This window comes from Ceratotherium simum, chromosome 10 (assembly GCF_057802395.1).
Source record: "Ceratotherium simum simum isolate JZ-2026a chromosome 10, ASM5780239v1, whole genome shotgun sequence".
In the NCBI taxonomy this organism is placed as follows: Eukaryota; Metazoa; Chordata; class Mammalia; order Perissodactyla; family Rhinocerotidae; genus Ceratotherium; species Ceratotherium simum.
In genome coordinates this window covers 31,496,460-31,518,755 of record NC_141909.1, presented here as the reverse complement: position 1 = coordinate 31,518,755, position 22,296 = coordinate 31,496,460, and the positions used below count along the sequence as shown (strand labels likewise).

At 34.4% G+C, this 22,296-nt stretch overlaps 1 protein-coding gene across 13 annotated transcripts in view; it reads right to left on the bottom strand.

The window, feature by feature from the left end:
- Positions 1 to 22,296, bottom strand: part of MYCBP2 (MYC binding protein 2) — a 256,295-nt gene that overhangs the window by 87,605 nt on the left and 146,394 nt on the right. For all 13 annotated transcript variants that reach the window (XM_087435962.1, XM_087435968.1, XM_087435963.1 and 10 more), the window contains 9 exons: positions 21,255 to 21,480; positions 19,971 to 20,089; positions 18,976 to 19,063; positions 16,620 to 16,669; positions 14,269 to 14,441; positions 12,302 to 12,446; positions 8,320 to 8,535; positions 3,592 to 3,647; positions 1,128 to 1,243 (listed from right to left, as the gene is read on the bottom strand). In XM_087435962.1, the coding sequence (XP_087292088.1) occupies positions 1,128 to 1,243; positions 3,592 to 3,647; positions 8,320 to 8,535; positions 12,302 to 12,446; positions 14,269 to 14,441; positions 16,620 to 16,669; positions 18,976 to 19,063; positions 19,971 to 20,089; positions 21,255 to 21,480 (1,189 nt within the window). The remainder of the gene's footprint in view (positions 1 to 1,127; positions 1,244 to 3,591; positions 3,648 to 8,319; positions 8,536 to 12,301; positions 12,447 to 14,268; positions 14,442 to 16,619; positions 16,670 to 18,975; positions 19,064 to 19,970; positions 20,090 to 21,254; positions 21,481 to 22,296) is intronic.

The window sequence follows — 22,296 nt, the reverse complement described above, 5'->3', positions numbered from 1 at the left end:
ATTTTGGTGGAATGTTAACCAGTATTACTTTTATCTCTACCTTGCTTCCTGTTCCCCAAATATAAGAGTCTCAAGATTAAGGATTAAACAAAGTTAGACAAGATATTTCAGGACTTCGTAGAATCCCTAACATGTTAATGTGAACTGTATGGATGTCTAAGATGAGACTACAATATACCATCATCCCTTGGTATCCGCGGGGGATTGGTTCTAGGACCACTCAAGAATAACAAAATCCTCGGATGCTCAAGTTCCTCAGTCGGCTCTCTGTATCTGCAGGTTCTGCATCTGTGGATTCAATCATCTGTGGATGCTAAGGGCCAAATGTACCAGGTTTTCTAAATTTATCTTATCATAGGAACCCTTCTTCTTCTTCTTTTTTTTTGTAATATTCTTTTTTTTTTTTTATAATTTTATTTATTTATTTTCTCCCCCAAAGCCCCAGTAGATAGTTGTATGTCATAGCTGCACATCTTTCTAGTTGCTGTATGTGGGACGTGGCCTCAGCATGGCCGGAGAAGCGGTGCGTCAGTGCACGCCTGGGATCTGAACCCCGGTCGCCAGCAGCAGAGCGCGCGCACTTAACTGCTAAGCCACGGGGCCGGCCCGGAACCCTTCTTCTTGAGGAGCATGAGGAAAGAAAGTGTTTCAAGGAATTCACATTGATAAACAATTATTAGGGCCTTCTTGTTCTACTGTTGTCCTATTATATGGATAGTTTAAAAATAAAGAAAAAGATTAATGCCTAAAGGAAAAGCAATATACTTTTCTAAGTTAGTGGTGGATCAAGAAAATTCATTCATTCAACAGTATTTATTGAGCAGCCACTATATTCCAGGCATTGAGCTAGACTGGGAGATCCAAAGATAAATGAGATGGTCTCTGCTCACAGCCAGGAAAGGAAGACAGATACACCATGAGGGGGAGACTAGGTAAGCACAGGGTTATACAGCAGCAAGGAGGAGATCACACCTGGTCAGTCACATTATAGAATGGAGAAAAGGAGTCACGAGGGCTCTAATGACAACATAAATTATCGCTAAATTTTAAGATCTTATGAACGCACAAATTAAAGATGACTTTGATTCTAGTTCTTTGCCCTAACTCATAACTTAACAAAAAAATACCTATTTCAATGCCATCAATGGTAACATGAATAGTGTAGAGTCCAATAGCCCCCGGAGTCCAATTCGCACAATAAGTGCCATCGTTATTGACACGGATGAGCATATTCTCACTGGGTCTGAAAAGAAATAAGATGGATATTGGAAAATTTACTTTGGGCTAAACAGCTGATAACATCATTAAGACAGATCAGAAAACACTTAATTTCTGATTGTACTATTACAATGAATGGCAATCCTACTGCTCTGCCTACTCTTCAAAATGACTGCATTTCCTTATTTCTTCCTCACCTCAAACCTCACCCCTTTTCCTCACTCTCAGCTGATCATGACCTCATCATTTTCTTCAGTGAGAAAACAGAAGCAATCAGATTAATAAACAAAGCTGCAATCAGATTAATAAAATACTTTCCCTTGCCTTATCTCCTGTTACAATGGAAGAAGTGTCCTGGGTCTTATCCAAAGCCAGCCCCTCCACTTGTGCTGTGAATTTCATTCCCTCAACACTTCCACGCTGCAATTATCTTGCTCTCTCTCATTCACCATCAATTTCTCCCACTTTACTGGATCATTTCTATTTCTATTCCATTTCTATACAAACTTCAGAATCCCCCATCTTAACAAGCACCTCCCCCCTTGATATTACACCCCTCTCTAATAAGGTCTCATATCTCTTCTCCCATTTATACCAAAACTTATCTAAAGAATGTTCTACAATCACTCTCTCCATTTCCTCACTTCCAATTCTCTTCCACAACTTATCCTAACTATGCTTTTGTTCCCAACGCTTCATTGCAATTGCTTATGTCAAAGTCACCAATGAATTTTACCATGTTCCCAAATTCAATGGTCGTTTCTTCATCTGTAGCAATTTCTTAGCAGCATTTGATAACTGATAACTCCTACTTTCTTGAAATATCTTCTTTTTGCTTCTGCAACATTCCCCTGGTTTTTCTCTTACCTCACTGGTCACTCTTTCTCAGTGTTTGGTTGGCTCTCCCTCTTCTGACCATCCTTTAACTTATAGAATGCCCCAGGATTTGGGTTTAGGTGTTCTTTTTTCTTTCAATACCATTTCTCTAGTTGATCCTTCATCTATTTCTTAGTTTTAAATACCATCTCTACATAGATGACCCCAAAATTTATTTCTCCCCTGAATTTCAAACTTATTATTTATAGTTGCTTGGAAATAGCCACACTTAGATAACTAAGAGGCATCTTGGCATCTCAATTTTAATATATTCAAAGAAAAACTCTTCCAAGTCTTGACTTGGAAGCAACCTAAGTGCCCATCAAGGGACAAATGGATAAAGAAGCTGTGGTATATATACACAATGGAATACTACTCAGCCATAAGAAACGATGAAATCCAGCCATTTGTGACAACATGGATGGACATTGAGGGTATAATGCAAAGTGAAATAAGTCAGAGGGAGAAGGTCAAATACCGTATGATTTCCTTCATTAAGTAGTAGATAATAACAACAATAAACAAACACATAGGGACAGAGATTGGATTGGTGGTTGCCGGGGGGGAGAGGGGGAGGGAGGGGGGTGAAGGGGATGGTTCGGTACATGTGTGTGGTGATGGGTTGTAGCTGGTGTTTTGGTGGTGAACATGATATAATCTGTGCAGAAGTGGCAGTGTAGTGATGTACACCTGAAATTTCTACAATGTTGTAAACCAATGTTACTGCAATAAACAAAAAATTAAAAAAAAAAAAAGAAAAACTCTTATTTCCCACTCATCCCAGCACCCAACAAAACAAACTTTCTAGACTGTGCATTAAAACTCTACTTTGTATACATGTCAGAATAAAGTCAAAGTAATGTGTTAATAAGTCATGTAATATGTGACACATTGAAATGTATAAGTAATTATGCTTTTTCACACTCACTTTGGAGTTTTTTCTAAATTCTGTGCAGGTGAGCTCTACAAAGTACAATCCATCTAATCATTTTTTCCAAGCATTTATTTTAAAAAATACTTTTCCTAACAAGCAAATAAAATGCTAACTCAAAAAATTCACTTAAATCTGGAGTTAACAGAATTATTTAGCAGCTGAAAAATTTAGACCTCACGACCGAAAATACAATACCACATAACACTGAAACCTCTCCGCAATTCATTAAGGCAAGGAGAAAAGGAATAATTGAAAAAAAATCACAAAAACAAAACAAAAAAACCAAACTAATCAAGCCTAAAGATGCCAATTTATATATTTTTAGATACTAGATATTCTTTCTCTAGTACCTTAGTATTCTGTAACATACTGGCAGTATTACAGTTGAATATAAATACATCTGCAAATCTACACATTATAAAATCTGTGGCAAATCTCTACTGAAATTAAAAAGTACTATAAAATATTTATTCATGGAAAATAAAGTTGGAATGCAGGATGATTTTAGACGCAAGCAGTTGAAAATACATGTTTCCACTATGCTTTGAGAAAATGATCTTTACCTCTTAGGAGTTGGTGATGCAAAACGCAGTTCTTCAAATGAGTAATTTTCATAAACCTTTAAGAGAAAGACCAGTAAGAATCACAAAATCATTAGAAACATTCTTAATTAATGTAGTGATAGAATATTCCATAAATGGTGCTGAGATGACTACTGATTTCATCATACAGGAGAAAAAGAAAAAACTCAATTACCTACATCACACCATTTACAAAAATAAATTCTAGGTGTGTTAAGGACCCAAATGTAACACACAAAACATCAAAAAATTTAGAAGAAACAAAAGATAATACCTTTTGAGTACATTTAAAATTTTAAAATTCTCTAAAACAAAGACACTATACAGAAAGCGCAAAGGTAAACTTTCACCTGGGAGAAGGGAATTTGTAATTTACATAACCTAATGGGACATGAATCCATAATATATAAAAAACAAATCAACAGAAAGGAGAGAAACAACATAAAAGAAAAGTGAATAAAGGGACAATTCACTGAAGAAATCTGAAAATCCAATAAGCATTTGAAAAGTTATTCAACTAGATTGGGAATCAAGGAAATGCAAATTAAAACAACAACAAAATAATCATATCACAGTCATCAAACTGTGTTGGTAAGAACCAACTGCTGATGAGAACATGAAGTACCTAGCACTCTGATACACTGCTGATGGGAGTGTAAATTTTGGCAGTATTTAATACAGCTGAAGACATGTATGCCCCACAATCCAGCAATTCTACTTCTAGATATATGTATATCTCATAGAAACTCTTGCTCATTTACAAGAGGAGACATAAACAGAGATGTTTATTTCAGTATAGTTTATAATAGTGAAAAAAACTGGAAACAACAACTAGCAAAAAACTAAATGCCCATCAATAGGAGAATGAACAAATTATGGAACAGTAATACATTGGAGTACTTTAAGGCAATTAAAATGAATGAATTACAGCTACATGGCTAAAACCTCAAAAGCAAGGTTGAGCAAAATACTGGCAAAATGATATGTATATATGATACCACTTTTATAAACTTCTGAAAAACATACAAAACAATTCTAAATCTTGCTTAAGGTAAATCTGTATTCAGTAAAGTATAAAAACATATCTGAGAATGAAAACCATTCCATTCAGGACAGTGGGTATCTCTAGGGAAGCGGTTAGAATGGGTCCAGGGAAGGGTTTACAGAGAACTGCAATTGTACCTGTAATAATCTTTCTTAATAAAAATAACCAACAGATCTGAAAAAATTATGGCGAAACATAAAGACAAAAATGGGCTATAGGTCCATGAAACTTGTCACATTATTTCCGATACTTTTGTATTCCTACAACATTACCAAATTAATCATTATCTTGCAAGGTTCAGGCTAAGTTCTCCAACTGCTCATTCACTTCCAATTTCTACTGTGCTTATAGTCAAGAGAAGCACACCCACACCACTCACAAGCCCCCTTCCTTCTCCTCACCCTTTCTATTTTGATGAGATTGATTCAGAAATGATCTAGCGATCTTCACCTACTAAAAAGTTACAAATGAGAAAAATGCAATTTAAGGTTCAAAAATACAAAGGTGTTAATAGTAGGAAAACCCAGGTTTTCAGCTTCCCAGTACAACATGTTTTCCACTCCACCATTTCATCTCAAATACATATTATTACATTTAATAATAAAAGAATAGATCACATAGCACTTTTCTATCCTCCACAATATTTGGCTCACAGTATCTGTGAATGGCTGATATAAGACAATCCCTTTTCCTGGAACATGAATCAATATCTCAAAGAGACAGTTTTGGAATGGTGTTCTGTAACTGCTCTAACCCTGGGCCACTCAGAACATTCTTGAAATACTGCATTCAGTTCTGCTAACAAGATTTTCCAAAGAAATTATACAAATTTAAGCATGTTCATAGGAAACTAAAAGAATGATTAGGGAGGTAAGGAGATTAGAAACTAAATCCCTTAAAGTTGAAATGAATGAGAATGTTTAGCTTTGAATTCTTTAACAGTAGTGGACAACTCATTCAAAACTCCAGCTTTTCAGTTCCTTCATTTCTTCAACCTCAAGAATCTTAACTTCAACTTCATTTCAGCCACTGGTACCAAAAGTCATAGACCTGTGACATTACTCAGAATTGTTCTATCTCTGAAATCAAAACAAAACAGCCTGCCCAGTTGTTCTGCCTCAGTAAACTCCTACTATATCTATTCTTAGATTTCTAGTCCTTCTAACCCCCTCAACTTTCTCTCTCCGAATCCTCTTCCATCTTCCTTTCCAAACCAATTAGGTTTCATTGTCTTCTCTTTAGCCATCATATGCTCAACTCTTTTCTTTCACCTTTCTTTCAATGAACTATCTGGCAAAATTTCAAACTGAATCCAATCCAAATGATTATCTTATCCATGTTCATATGACTCACATTGCACTGTTAACACATAATCTTCAAATTCAACCGATTCTTTAAGGATGTCTGATAAATCTTTCTTGATCAGCCCTCTTTCATTCTCCACAATGACTATTTCATATTTTCCCTTTGTTTCAAAATCTTGACCCTAAGATTCATCACTCCCTCTCCAACCTAAAACATATAATTATTATTAATATAAATAATTCTTTTGGATGCACAACCTACAAATTTACTAGGATCTGAATTAATTGTTTTCTTTCCCCTCTCCTGGCAGAGTGAAGAGGCACTACTCCTCCTACTTAAGGCCAATTCCTGCACCTGACCTCTAGATACTATTTTTATCTCTCTGAGTATCTTCATGGTTTCCTTCCTCTCAACTGTCTCCTTATCAGTATTAAAACACATAAGTTTTTCTATATTCACTCCCAAACTCAAACGCCTTCACTCAATTCCATTTCCTTTGTTTCTTTTCATAACCAAACATCTTGAAAGACTTACCTACGCTCATTTTGTCTTCAGCTATTTTCACTTCCTCTTCATTTATAAATTTATCAACCCACTGTGGTTCTAAAACTGCTTCTGCCAAGAACATTGATGAATTCATTGTTGCCAGATACTTTTTAAAACTTCACTTCTGCAGCATAACACTGTTAACCCTTCTTAAACTGCTCTTTCCTTGACTTTCAGGACATGCTATAAGGTAGGTGGGCAAAGTAGTTAGGAAAATCAAATCTGGAGTCAGACTCCCTGCCATTTGTGTGGCCTTGGATAAGTTATTCAATCTCTCTGTGCTTCAGTTTCCATATATGTAAAATGGGAATTAAAACAGTAATTTATAGGGTTGTGAGGATTTAATGAATGCTATAAAAAGTGGGAAAGTGGTGGGAAAAGTGGCAAAAATAAGCACTGGTGTCCTAGTTTATGTCTTACCTCTTTGGCCAGTATTCTTACCAATGTTGTGTGTATTTTTTTTCTTTTCCTTTTTTTTCTCTCTCTTACGTATCGTGTGTAAATCAATGTTTCTCAAAGTGTAGGTTTTGAATTTGAATCACTCTGCATCTGTTTTATATGCAAATTATTGAACCTCTTTCCAGACTGACTAAATCTAAATCTTTGGATGAACAGAAAATCTCCTCTTTTAATAAGTGCTCCAGATGTAGACAAAAGTTTGAGAATCACTGATGTTGTTTCTCAGGATCCTGTCCTGGAACTTCTCTCTTCACTCACCATGGAAAATAGATATCATCTACTTCCACGACTTCATGAGTAATCCAAGTGCTGATGACTCTCAAATTCTTTTCCTGAGGTCAGACTATGATCACTTCTGGTGATCCAGCATCCCACTTCCTCTTATATATCTTCACATGGATATTTCAGAGATATCTGAAACTCATCACATTCGAAACTGAATCTACTGTCTTCCTCAACCAAAACCTGCCTCTGCTCCAACATTATCAATCTTACTACTCAAGCTTCATCTTTGATGTGAACTTCATCTTTTATCCTACTTCTTTCTCTTTACCCCATCCCCATTAGCCACCAAGTCCTACTGATCACAACTATCTCTTGAATCTATTCTAATCGACAATTTACTAGTCCAAGGGATCAGCATGTCTCACCAGATTAAATCAATAGTCTCCCAAAGAGACTTAACCCAAACCATGACTCTTGATCATCTGCCCAATTACATTCTTCATATTCCACCATGATCTTTATAAAACACAAATCAGAGCGTGCCATTCCTTTAACTGAAATCCTTCAATGGCTCACCACTGCTCTCTGATAATGGCAAAATTTGTAATTTCTGCTTCAAAAAATGATCATCTAGATAATTTAGACTACATTTCCTCTGAAGATAAGTAAAAAAGCTGGACAAAATATTTTCTTAAAGCTGTCTAAAGGCATCAGATTGCTAAAAAGCCTAAAGAAGTAGGCAACCCAAAGAGATGAGCCTGGCATTTGGGAGAACCCCAAAATTAAAGGGGGCCTAGGTAAACTCTGAATCCTTGAACGGCTATGTCCTAGGCGTAATGGTAAATTGAAAACAGACAAGTACTTTTGCAGAAACTGAAACCCACTTCTCAATAATCTCAATCTCTGACTGGATTACCTTGATCTATAATTGGTAATCCTTCTAGACATCTGCCAAAAACAAATGAAAATCCTCTTTGGAGGAAAATAACATCATCTTAAAAAATACGTTGCAAGTTTTACATCTATCAACAGCTACCTGTAATTTTGTGTCTGAATTTGAATCACTGAAATGTTTGTTAAATAAACGAATGGTGAAAAATAAAATTTTTCTGATAAGTAAAATAAATTACCTTCATCATTGTTATGGCAATGTATCGAGCCTCCTTCACTATCATTGGTTCATAGGAAACATCCAGCTTTGGTGATGCCAGTCCGCCAAAAGTCATGTCAGTATTAGAAGGTGCAGTTGTTACTGCAGGACTGCCAGGAATCCTTTGAGACTTCTTTCCTTGCTCTTGTTGTAAAGATGTTTTTTTCTGAGAAACAGGAACGGCTTTCACTTCCACCTAACCATGATATTATAAAAACCAAATACTATCATTATATAATTGTCCATGACACATTAAAAAAAATTTATAATTATGGACTCCTAATTCTATAAATTCTATGTTATCATTCGTCTCTTTTGAGCATTCCCTTGAATGGCTTACTTGACAGTGCCAGAATGACCTCAAGATGGCCCACAACACAGATCTTGAATGCAGTGTAAAAGAGAGGCCTTGTTTTTGGAATAAATAATTACAGATATCAAAACATAAAATAAAAATAAATGCCACCATTAATAAAGTAGAGGAAAGACAATAGAATGAATCTACATTGAATTCTTGCAGAAACGAATATTAAATTATTTAATCAGGTCATTCAATTGTAAATACTTTCCCACCATCTGCACATATTTTAAAGCACTAATCTCAATTTTAGCTATACTGTTCCACAGAAGAAAATGTACTCCCATTGATAGAAGTCTTAAAAATTAACACACAATAAAACAAATCTTATACCTAAAGCCTAAAGAAGTTTATTTACTCTAGTGCAGAAAGAGTACCACTAGATAGCTCTATCACTAACGTAAGCTATTTGATCTAAGCAATCTAACTAAACTTTCCAACTCAATTCCTTCAATCATAAAAGGGATATCTTTCATCTTCTTAACTGTAGAGCTGCAAAGAACAGATTTGCTAAGGCATGCTAAAACAGTGAAAAGTACAAATTGTCTTACAACCAATACTCAGAAATACTTTCCAGGAATTATAACAAAACATCTTATTGTTGTTTGTTTTTGCATTGGCAAAAAATACTTGATTCCTAGCCAACCACAAAGTTACAAACGATTTAAATACCACTTTAGCTCTTTATCAGGTATCATTCCAAGGTTCACTAAAAGTTTCTTCTGTTCCTTACAGACACTACTTTTGTGGTTGACAAGAACAGGTAATTCAAAAAGAGGATCCTCACAGAAACAGGAAGGGTAGCATATAACAGTACTACTTAAGTAATTGAGGGACATCCCAGAAATGTGGAATGTTAATGTTTATTATTCTTATTCATGCCATTCTAGGGAGTCAGTAGTTTGAGACTCTCTCACTGTCTACATAAAATTAAGTGTAGCTGGCAAATATGCTCCATTAAATAACCACAATCTTTAGTTGGGGTTACGAGAGATCAGTATTTGGACTGACATAATGCCCTGGAAATATTAAAAACCCATCTTATACTTAAAACACAGAAGTTTAAAGGCATATAGTTAAAATTCTTCAGCTCAAATATACCGCCACAATGAAAAGCTTTAAACTTTAAATGTAATAGAAAAAAGAAAAAGAAAAAAGTAGATGCTTCTAAAATTTAAGACATTTGATTTTAAATTATAGCCACTATTTTTATACATAGTATTTTAATTTTTCTTTAAACAACTGTATTTACACCAGGTAAATTAACATTAGAAGTACATTTGCCTGTGTACTATGAACCATGAAGTAAATCACTGAATAAGTTTTATACTCTAGATATTGAGACATAAATCACTGAACAAAATCACTGATATTTCTTTCTTTTATAAATTGTGCTTCTTTTAAAATTTTTTCTTATTCTTTTATTTCCTATGTGACTTTCTCTTTTCAATAAATAAGATTTCCTTGGAATAATCATTTTATAAGCCCCCCCCCAAAAAAAAACCAATAATGCTGCTTTACAAAGCATTTTGGATCTCACTCAAACATTAGCTACAAGCCAACTTTTATGATTCAAATAATTGGCTATTACTACATAAAGATACTTCAACAATTTTTGATTAAGGCTAAAATGCTCCTAAAACTTCATGTGCCATCTATCAGGGTGAAAATAAAACAGATTAAAATAATTTTCATTTCAGCTAATACAATAATGTGATATTAATAAATTTAACATCAATGAGTATGCAAATCACTTTTCCTAAATAGCATTTACAGGAGTTTCCTAGATACTGTTTCTAAATTAGATATAAATTTGATACGGATTTTCAGCCTACTGAGTAAGAAGTTACTCAGGTTGAGGGTAAAGGAAAACAGAGTAGGAGAAGCAAAATATATAGGAGAAAATGAGGAAGTAAAGAAAGATAGATCATGTGGTTAAAAAAATAACCCAAAGAGGAGAAGAACAAAAGATAAAGCATAAAGTCTGATTTTGAAATGTAAGATATAAACAAATCCAGATACCAAAATGGTGTAAGAGACAACAAAAGGTGAAGCGAGGAAACATAAAAAAATACAACTAAAGAAATACCATAAGCATAACAGTATGAATATTAAAAGAAATAAAATGTTATGCTGACCTGGAAAAGGGTTATTACAACGTGAGTCACACGAATAAGGAACTTAATCTTGTGGGCTCAGTCTGGATATAACAACTCACTACATACACTCAAGTGAGAAATTCATCAGTGAACACACAAGCCCCCTCAACATATTAACGCATATTATGTTGTGATCAAGATTCTATCCTCAGGTGGAGTTATTTTGTGTATCACTAACAGGATTACTTTATTTTCTATTCAATTTTTTTTCTTGTAATTTGTGATGCTTTTGGTATTCCATAGAGTAACTCATAGTGGGCATGAAATCACTTTGATGGAGTATGATCTTCATTAAAAAAATTAATATAGGAGAGAAAATATCAGAGTACAACATATTGTATAAATATATATTATATATATTGTATGTAACTAAGAGTATGTACTATTCCATCCTATATGTGTATGTTTGGGTCTTGATGCAAATCCTTACTGTGGGTCATGGCCAAAATTTTGAAAGCCACTGGTAAAGACTGATTTTTGTTTAGTATCAGGGTCAAATACTTTTCTATACAGTTTTATTTACCGGTCTTAAGACACGTGAACTATATGTCTTTGTGTTTTTTTTACTGAGTCAGGAAAGAGTTTCCATTGGCATTGTGCTTGTTCACAGTATAAACCAAAGAAAGCACCAAGTAGTTGAAATAGTTCTACTAAAAGGAATGTTGAGGTAAAATTAGCTGCTCTGAGAGTAAAAAAGGATTTTGTGGCTTAATCAATTCTAAGCCTCCAAACAACCAAATCACTTTGTAATACAACTTTGGCAGGTGGGGAAACAGCGGTTAGGGATTGCCTATACAAATTTTTATTCAATATCAATTTTTTTTACAAATATAAGTTTTAAATGAGGTATTTATATTAATAGATATCACAAAAGACTTAATTTTATGCATTACAATATGCTTGAAAATGTCATTATTAATTAATGTTTCAAGAAAGGGGTATCCAAAGAACTCTATACTCATCAATATAGCACATGACTATTTCCATTCCTCAATCCTTTACAATCTAAATTCATGTATTTCTAATTTATTTAATAAGTATCAATATTATGTTGTTTCAATAATACCAAATGCAGAATGTATTTGAGTCTTTTAAAAAACATACAAAATTTTAAAAAGTATTCTTTCATTGATTTATTCAATCACTATGTATTGAGGGCCTTCCCTCTACGTGCTTAGCAGTCTTTATATGGACACTTTCTTATCCCTCTTTTGAATCACCACAGCACCGAGCAAAATGTAAAAAACAAACAACAAAACATATAACTTGGAAAATTGGGGACTAATTAATATACACAAGTCATTTAAGCAATTTTTTGGTCTCCTCCATTACATATATGTAAAGAGGGTACTGTAAATGGACTCTAGGCACTTGCCACTTCTAAAATCTTTTCAGTTATTACAGTCACTGCATAGATTCTACTAATTTAATTCTGATATAATTACCTTCATATTGGGAACATGTACCACATCCCCATACTGGTCTTTTGTTTGAACAGTTATGGTAGTAGGCCAACCACAACGAATATCATCCTTATTCAGTATCAGAGATGTTTTCTGAGGATCAGCATAGGAATCTGGCTGAAGCCACCTAACAATGATAAAAAACAAACAAAAATCCAAACATTCATCAACATCTTCAATGATTAACATGGAATTAAGCCTAAGGAATAAAACTTGTATCAAACAAAATGCTAAAACAATATTTTTTGTTTTCATACAACAAATGATATTCACTTCATTTTCAGTTCAGTGATAGTCACCACAAGTGTCTCCCTTGGAAACTGTTAACGACAAATTCATTAAAAAATATGACAAAACACATGAGATTTCTGTTGTTTACAAATAAAATAGAAATAATTTTAAAATCAGGAAACTTGAAATTTTAACTATGGATGATTTAAAATAACCAAGAAAATGAATTTGAGTTCTGTATATTTAAAGTCCCTGGGACACTCATTCTTACTGAGGAAGATCTGCCTTAATCTGCCAGCCTAAAAACCTGGGAGAGAGCAGCTTCTCTGTAACAGCAGGAACAGAAATAGCATTCTGCTTGCTCGAGAGCAGCTAGCTTCAAGATGTACTGTCCGGCTTCTCTTTACATAATTTCTCAACTGTGTTCCTCATTACCATCCTTTCCATGTAAATTTTGCCAATTTTCTACACTTTGTGATAGCCATTCCTGAATTCTTTTCATGGTCTACATTCAAGTTGTCCTGTGAGACAGGTAATAAGTAATTCTGTCATGCATTACCTAAAAAATGTCCACAAAGATAGCAGTGAGGCTTACTTAAAAGATTTTCTACTACTCTCCAATCACCATTTTGGTTTTTAAAGACTAAAGAGCAATCTTTGTATTTTTAAAATTAAAACCAGGGGCCGGCCCGGTGGCATGGTAGTTAAGTTTGCACATCCAGCTTCGGTGGCCTGGGGTTCCCAGGTTTGGATCCTGGGCGCGGACCTACTCACCGCTCATCAAGCCATGCTGAGGCAGCGTCCCATATAGAAGAGCTACAACTCTATAACTATGATACACAACTATGTATTGGGGCTTTGGGGAGGGGGGAAAAAAAAGAAAAAAGAGGAAGATTGGCAACAGATGTTAGCGCAGGGCCAATCTTCCTCAAAAAAATAAAAAATAAAAACAAACAAAAAAAATTAAATTAAAACCAGAAAGAAGTTAGATTTCTATTATTTACCAGTAAATCCATAAAAGTCGGCTTATTTTTTCTTTTCATCTTCAAAATAAAAGCAAATAGCAATAAAAATAAATGAGAACTCTAGAAACTCATGATTTGATTTAAATTTTAAATTTATATTTATATTAACTGCAGATTTGAAAATATTCATATTATTAAAATAAAATATAGTGATAAATACAGGAGTTTAGTCTAGATATTAAATATTATTATCAAATATACAGACTTCTCAATTTTACCATGTGCTCCACGTATTTTTAAAATAAAAGTTCAGGGCCGGCCCGTGGCTTAGCGGTTAAGTGCGCACGCTCCACTGCTGGCGGCCCGGGTTCAGATCCCGGGTGCGCACCAACGCACGGCTTCTCCGGCCATGCTGAGGCCACGTCCCACATACAGCAACTAGAAGGATGTGCAGCTATGACACACAACTATCTACTGGGGCTTTGGGGGAAAAAAATACATAAATAAAAATTATTAAAAAAAAAAAAAAAAGTTCAACCAGGAAACTTTAAAATAATCAACCAATAACTATTGTATATTTAAAAAATGTTTTGAATTAACTACCATTTTATACTGCAGCAAGTTCAAAACACATAGACCAGATTATTTTAGGCAGCATTTTAACACCCTAATGACTCCCCTTTCATTTCTCTTCAGAAATGAAGACAGAGGGAAGCTCTGAAAGAAAGTAACTACAGCACTTAAAGACATTACCTTGCAAGCCTTCCACCACTTGATCCGGGAACACAAGCAATAAAATCATCCAGAAAGGACTGTTCATTGCTCTGGATTTGAAGTGGTAAGTTTCCTTCAAGGGCCTCTAATATAGTTGGTGAATGAGAAAGAGCTAAACCCTTTCCAAGAATACCAGAATGGGTTTTGCACACCTGTTGGGTAAAAGAGAACATTCAAATGTTTTAAAATATAAAACTTTAATTACATGAATTTTTTGAACTTGCACACAATTTTAGACAGGTCTTTTTGGGGAAATCATTTTCTCCCCATGCCCCAGTGTTCCTTCAGCCTATAAAATAGAAAACTTCCAGGAGGGAAAAATATGGGATAATACTTCCAGTCTCTTTCCTCCCACAAAAATAAGTGACTTACCAGAGATCTGCATGCTAGCTGAAATGATGCATCTCCTCCAACTCTAGCCCCCTATATGTGACATCCCCATTTGTCAGGGCCAGGGCTCCCCTCCGTAGGCAGCTGTGGAGGTCTCCCTCTTTTTGTGTCTGCAGTATCGGCAGCTATCATGGGTAGGTTGTCTGCTCTCTTGGGTGGGTGGGTATCAAGGTCTTGATTTGGGCAAAAAGTGGATGGAAGCCTGATTGTGGCTGCACATAAACTACATCAGCCTGTCTAAGACTTATTAACATTAAGAAAAAGAGGCATATAAAACTGAAATTTTAATTCTCACTTATCTGACAAGGAAGATTTATATTTTGGAAAGACCTGCTTTAAATGCTAAAACTCTAGAAACTTTTTAACGACTATAGAATAAATTTCAAAACAAAATATTTTTCATAGAAAAGGATTATACTTCCAGCACTATCAAATTTATACAACAATAACATGCATTCTACAAGCTATGCAATTTCAAAAATCATCATCTTTAAAATCAAACAGACCTGAATTCAAATCCTGACTTTGGACAAGTTATTGCTGTGTGCTCTTGAGCTAACAAGTTATAGACCATTCCTGAATCTGTAAAATGTATAAACTGGTGATCAAATAATACCTCTCTCCTGTGGTTATTATAAAATTTAAATTAAAGAACACATAAAATGCACACTACATTGCCTAATAAGTAGTAGGTGTTTAATACATGTGAGACCGCCACAACAACTACCTTATATGCCAAAAAGGTGGGCAATTTGGGACATTTTTTTTTCTTGAACAGCAGCACAATAAAGATCTCATTATATCTGGCCTAAACAATATTTTGTAAACCATAATAATACCTGTAATGATGAATAATACATGAGCTCCTTGATGGTTCTCCCTAACTAAAATGTTGTCTGACATATACTGTGTTTATTAAATGTTTGTTGAATTAATTTTTATTTCTGTATCTTAAGGTACAAATATTTAACTCCTTTTTAACAAAAACAAAAGATGGTGGGTTTTTAAAACCCAGAAGTTTCTTAACATTATTAAGGACACCAGGGCTCCCTATGATTAGAGCACAGTGATTGCGAACATGAATTTTGTCACCAAACTGTCAGAGGTCAAATTCTAGCCCAGCTGCTTACTAGCTGTGCGATTCTGGGCAAGTTACTTAAGTTCTCCATGCCTCAGTTTCCCTACCCGTAAATGGAGACAAAATCTCTAATTCATAGGGTTATTGTGAGGACTAAATGAGTCAAAAATATGCAAAGTGTTTGGAACAGTACTTGATAAAAGTTAAGATCAAATAAATGTTTGTTTTTATTATTACTGCTGTGATCAATTCATCTCAGGAAATAAATAAAATGTAAACCACTAGGTGTGAGTATTAGAAGACCAGGATACTAGCCTCTGTCTCCCAATTAGCTGTATACTTAGACAGGTCACATAACTTCTCTGAACTTCAGTTATTGTAATAGTAAGATACAAGAGATAATACTGACTTCAAAGTGTAATTGCAAAAATAGAGAGATAATATTAAAGATATGGTAAACTATAAAGTGCTCTATAGATATTACTTAAATTACTACTACTAACACCTTTTTCCCCCTTTTTTTAACTGGTAAATAAAACTCCTTTCAAGACCCAACCTAAACGTCCACAGCTCTGCAAAGCCTTCCCCTGCACCCTCGGCACTTGGTAGCTCTTCTTTCTCCCACAGGATTTATGTCTCACTCCAGAGTTAACACCCACCACACAGTCACAGCAAGGACTCACATGGGTCTCTCTCATCAAGGGGAGAAATTATGAGTTATTTATCTTTATAATTGCCAGTGAACAGAATGAAGTACTTAATGAATGAGTCGGATGTTCAAGAAAAATAAGGCTGATCTGAGTGAAAATACTGCTTTTAAATTAATGTACAAAGTTTATCTTTACAATGTTTGGGACAATACCTGTAATGCAGCCTCTTCAAGAATTTCAAGATCTTCCTCTAATTCATTACCTGTTGTGTAAATGAAAAGTTTTACTAAAATCTATCAATACTTAGTTTAACTTTCTAAATCTTTTGCATTCATTACACCTTTTTCACAATTCTCATATTCCAGAATGAAAAGAACTGTTATCATTCTGAATAAATTTCAGTGGTTTACACTTTAAGATATAATTTTCAGTGTGAATACAAGCTATAATTCTCAAGCCTTTACTCAAAAATCATTCATTGAGTGATTTGCAAAAAATATAAACTATATTTATGTATATAAATGTGTACGTTTGAATTTAGTGTATTTACTTTTTTTACAAAAAAAATGAGAAACTGATTATTCAGAATCTGAGCCTTTTTATTTTGGTTATCTTATAGAAGAGCTATACCTTTAGTAAACAACAATAACTTACAGGAAAACATGAGGTAGTGACTGTATCCTCTAGCCATTTTCTCCTTTATTGCTTAATACAAAACAATTTATTTATTGACTCTTCTTTGATAGTTGAATTAATTTATAAAATATTACCACTAAAGTAATACATGTTCAAAGGGAAATGTTCAAATTATACACAAGTGTAGAATGAAAAATTCAGCCACTGCCACCCTCCCAAAGATAAACACCATCAAGAGTTTCTTATGTATCGTTCTAGAAACTTTGTGTGCAAATAATAAGTGTATATGTGCATGTGTGTATGTTGACACACATGCACATATACACATATATTTATACATACGTAAGATAATGTTTGCAAAAATGGGACTCTCTTCTGCAACTTGCTTTTCTCAGTTAATATAATTTGGATCTCTTTCTTGGTCAGGAGTAGAGGTCTACTTTTTTGTTGTTTTTTTTTTTGTTTTGTATTAACAGCTAATACATCTCATTGTATGGATGTACCATTACTTATTTAACCAGTTCTCAATTGATAGGGATTTTGGTTGCTTCTAGGTTTTAGAATCATAAGCACTGCCAAATTAATCTATCTTACAACACATTTTTTGAGCATTTGTGCCATTATGTATAAAAAACTGCTACATCAAAAGGTATATGCATGTAAAATTTAAACACATATTGACAAATTTCCTCCAAAGAGGTTGTACCAATTTTCTTCATATGAACAAAATACAAGATGTCTTATTTCCTCATATATGTATCAACATTAAGTGGAAGCAGGGAACTGAGAAGGATGAAAGGGAGCAGGAAGAGGAAAGGGAATACAGAAGGAAGAAAAGAGTAGAGAAAGAGAAGGGAGAAAAGAAAGGATAAAGTGGGAAGGGTAGTCTCAGTGGGAGGAGATATAAATGGACTTTTGGGGATGAGAACTGGGGAAATACAATAATAACGTCTTTTATTCCCAAATAATGTGAAAATAAAATTTCACGTTATGATGCATAAACATCATAAAATTAGTATTTTAAACTTTATTTTCATATTTATCATCTTGACTATAAATCAACTTACATACCATACAAATTTGTATCATATAAAGAGACTATTTCTGCCATTGCTTCATTTCTGTTGTGCTTCACCTGAAAACTCTTCTAAAGAGCTATTTATAGTCAACCTGACTCCCCTTCCTGACTTTCCATTCTCTCACTCCTCTAAAAGGCCTTATATTTCTCTCATTTTACTGATATATTTCTTATTGAGTGTGTAAAGCACCAAGAAGTTTTTCAATTGAATGATAAATTTTAATTGACTTCTCAGCCACATTAAAAAATCCCACGAATATCTACTCTCCTGGTTTTACTCCTACTTCATTGGGTGCTACTTCATAGTCTTTTTTGCAGCCTCTTCCTCCTGTTGGGTCCATCTTTGAAATTTTGGAAAGTTCCAGCTTTGATCCTGGGCTATATTCTCTTTCTCATTTGCATTCCCTTCCTAGCTCATCTTTCATATGGTCCCATGTCTAAATATCAACTATGTTCAAATGACATTTCTATTGACTTGTTCCCTGAGCTCTAGACAATGAGTATCCAATTGTTTACTTGATACGTCCACTAGGATATTTAAGAAATATCTCAAACTTCTGGTTTAATACTATATATCCCAGTGCTTAACCCAGTACCTGGCACATGGCATGTATGTGCATAAGGTGGGTGTTCACATGCATATGTCTGTGTAATAGAAGACTAGAGAATACTCTTCAGTTTCTATTTAAAAAACTCAAACCACCAGCATATTAGACAGTTATGGCTCACGAGTGTATGTGACTACTGAATTCATTTTGCTAATCCATTTTCAGAATGTTCTATAATAAACCTATTCTATTCTCAAAATTTTTTAAAAAATCACAAACACACACCTAGTAACTGACCAGACTTACCAATAGGAAGTGCTAGATCCTTTTTCATCAAAGCTGCTGCACAAACCCCACCAAGATTGGCTAATTCTTTTTCCAACTGAATGACTCCCTGGAGAATTGCAAAAAAAAAAAATCAGCTGCTTTAAAAATGTTTGAAAGATAAAATGTTTGGAAGATAATGTGGATTATCAACAAAATATAGCTTACATTCAAGCATAACTTTTGAAACTAGAAGGAAGTATGTGTTAGCTAACTTTAAATTAAGTTAAATTAAGAGTGGAAGAGATTAGATATTATGTGTCATGCTGGTTATAAGCTTTGGGCCTACAGGTTCATTGTCCAAAGAATTTTTCATTTATTACTTTGAAGGAACATGATCATTTTTTCACCTTGATTTTGTTTTATTATATGATTTGAAACATTTAGAAGAGAGACTAAGTTAGTCCCATTGTGAAATCAGGTTCTATTATTTACTCAGGAAGGTATGGCCACCTGAGCAGGTTTGGAACAGGCACCATTTTACTAAGTTTTTTTCCTGTGCTGAGGAAGATTAGCCCTGAGCTAACATCTGTTGCCAATCTTTCTCTTTTTTTGCTTGAGGAAGATTAGCCCTGAGCTTACATCTGTGCTAATCTTCCTCTACTTTGTATATGGGTTACCACCACAGCATGGTTGACAAGTGGTGTAGGTCCACGCCTGGGATCCGAACCTGCGAACCTGGGCCCCTGAAGTGGAACATGCCAAACTTAACCACTATACCATGGGGCTGGCCCCACAATTTTACTAAGTTTTTAAAGGCTGGGTCATGTTGCAAAGACTCCATTCTCTTTATGTATTAAAAGTAGCAAAAACAGATCACTGCACAAAATTAAACTACAAAATATTTTAAATTATACACCCTAGCTTAAAATAGATTTCAGACTTCTTGAATATAGGCAGCAAGTACAATTTAAGTCAATAGCAGCTCTTTGAAACACAGTCTTCCTTAACAGAATGAGAAGACAGTTCACTCTTACCTCATCAGGTCCAGGGCTAAACTCATATCCAATTGCAAAACATTTGAAACCATAGAAAGAGGCTTTGTCATCTTTCACATAATCCGATGCAGTCTCCAATGAAAAAAGGGCCTCATTTCCTAAGAAAAAAAGCTAACATTGAGTTCAAAATCCAAAACAACTTTATTAAAATTTCCCCATTTTTCATCCATCTCAAGATAGGGAGCAATACTAATCAGATACTAAAAACCTAGTCTTGTTTTGGGGTTCCTATATCTACTTGAACAAAACTATGCTAAAAACACTAGAAAAAATAGAACCATCCCAAGTGAATTGTCATTATTTTTTATTTTGATCAAATTCTCATTAATTAAATGTCCTATCTTTAAGTTACATGAACAATCATTTTTCAATTATCTGTCAATTACCGAGGTGACCCAGCTTGGCCTTTTCTTTTCAGAATGAGCAATCCTCTACCCTGGCATTTGGCTTTGTCTGACCTCTTCACTAACAAATAAACAAGGCAGGTCAGACTAGAAGAAAGAAGTTTCTGAATTCAAACTGGTTCCTAGTTTGAGGCATCACAAGAGTAGTTATGGTTAACTGGTTAAAAAATCATCAGACTACATATAGTTTTAAAAATTTACTTACCAACTTTTTTTTAAAGGAAAACACCAGTAACAGCAATAACAAAAGTGTATTCGCATGTGCGTGCTCTCTCTCTCTCTCATACACATACACACACACACACACACACACACACACACACACACACATACACACCGCCCCCCCCCCCCCAGCCTGAAAGAGTGAACACACCCCCTCGAGCCTGAAAGAGTGAAAACAATAGTTTTAACACATCTCAGTAGGTTAGGTGGTTCACCAAGTCTCTTGAAAGGAAGGAGTCCTTAGTAAGTTCTCAAAATTTAGCACTGTTTGGGAAAATAAAGATCTAATCTACTTTTGCTATAGTTTGGTCCCAACTATACAGACAGCCACTCCTCAATATTAACTCTCCGCTTTGGTCAAGCTAATCTTTTTTCACGAGATCCTCAAAATATTCTCTCTTCTAAAACTCAGTCACGCTATGCCCCTTGCGTAAAGACTCTCCTTTACTCCTCAGCTGCAATCCAGATACACAATTGGTCCTAAAGAAATTCTTCTAAAAATTAAATAAACATTTTCAGTGACGTATCCTTACTAAACGCATATATTTTACCATATAAAACAGATGTTTTCAATGATGTATCCTTCATAAACGCATATATTTTACCATATAAAACAGAAGAGAAAAAAATGACTTACCTGGCAACACCAAAACCATAGTAGGCCACCCAGAGGATCCTGAAAATTTCTTTAATTCTATCCAGGAATTAAGATTTTCGTGAACAGATGTCAATTTTGGTCCATATCCTGAATTCTGAACAGTTCTGACAGGAATCAACAAACGGAGGACATCTTCTGACTGCGCAGTACCACACTGAGGGTCAAACTCGATTGTCATCCACCGTACACATTCTGGAAATGTCACCTGAGGTCAACAGGCAAGACACTTGCATTGTTAAGAAGAATTAGACTTTTGCTTTTTGTCTATTTTAGAAACAGGACATCATACTGTAAAGATGATGCTTTCAATACACTGTAAAATACATTTTAAGGAATTAATAGAGTAGTTTAAATATGATCAGAAATCAAGGTATTAATGTTCATTATCAATTGTCCCTACTCCCTACTTGCAATATCTACTGCTTTCTACCTAACTGATTGATATTGCATTAATAATGTTTTAGGTACACACTGATATCACCAGAAAAAATATTACAAAGCTGCTTAATTTCCACAAACATTCAGCTATCTGATTTCTTTGTGGAATAGTTTATTTATATAATAAATTTTCCATTTCAGTCAGTATGCATTTAAGGAATATAAGTGGGTAAGTGAAAATACAACATGATAGGTAAAATATAAAGATACTAATAGAAAATGAATAAATCATTAAAATGTAAGGTTTTGGCATCATTTGTTTTATTTGGTTTTAGTCACTTTTAGGTTCTCTACCATTCATTTTATCTGTTATAAATGCTTGTTTTCATTAGCAAAAAAGCTTCAGAACTTCACACATTATGGGAATAAATATAAACATACACTTGATACAAGTCTAAATTTTTATAGATTTGACTTGGGACTATGTAATTATTTAAATCATTATAAAACAAAACAAGATTTATAAAGCAATTCCTAAAAATCTAGAACAAAATAAAACAAGTGATGACAAATATAACCCAATTAGTGGCATAATCGCACAGAGACCGATTATTCCCACTTAATTTAAAACAGTCATTTCTCT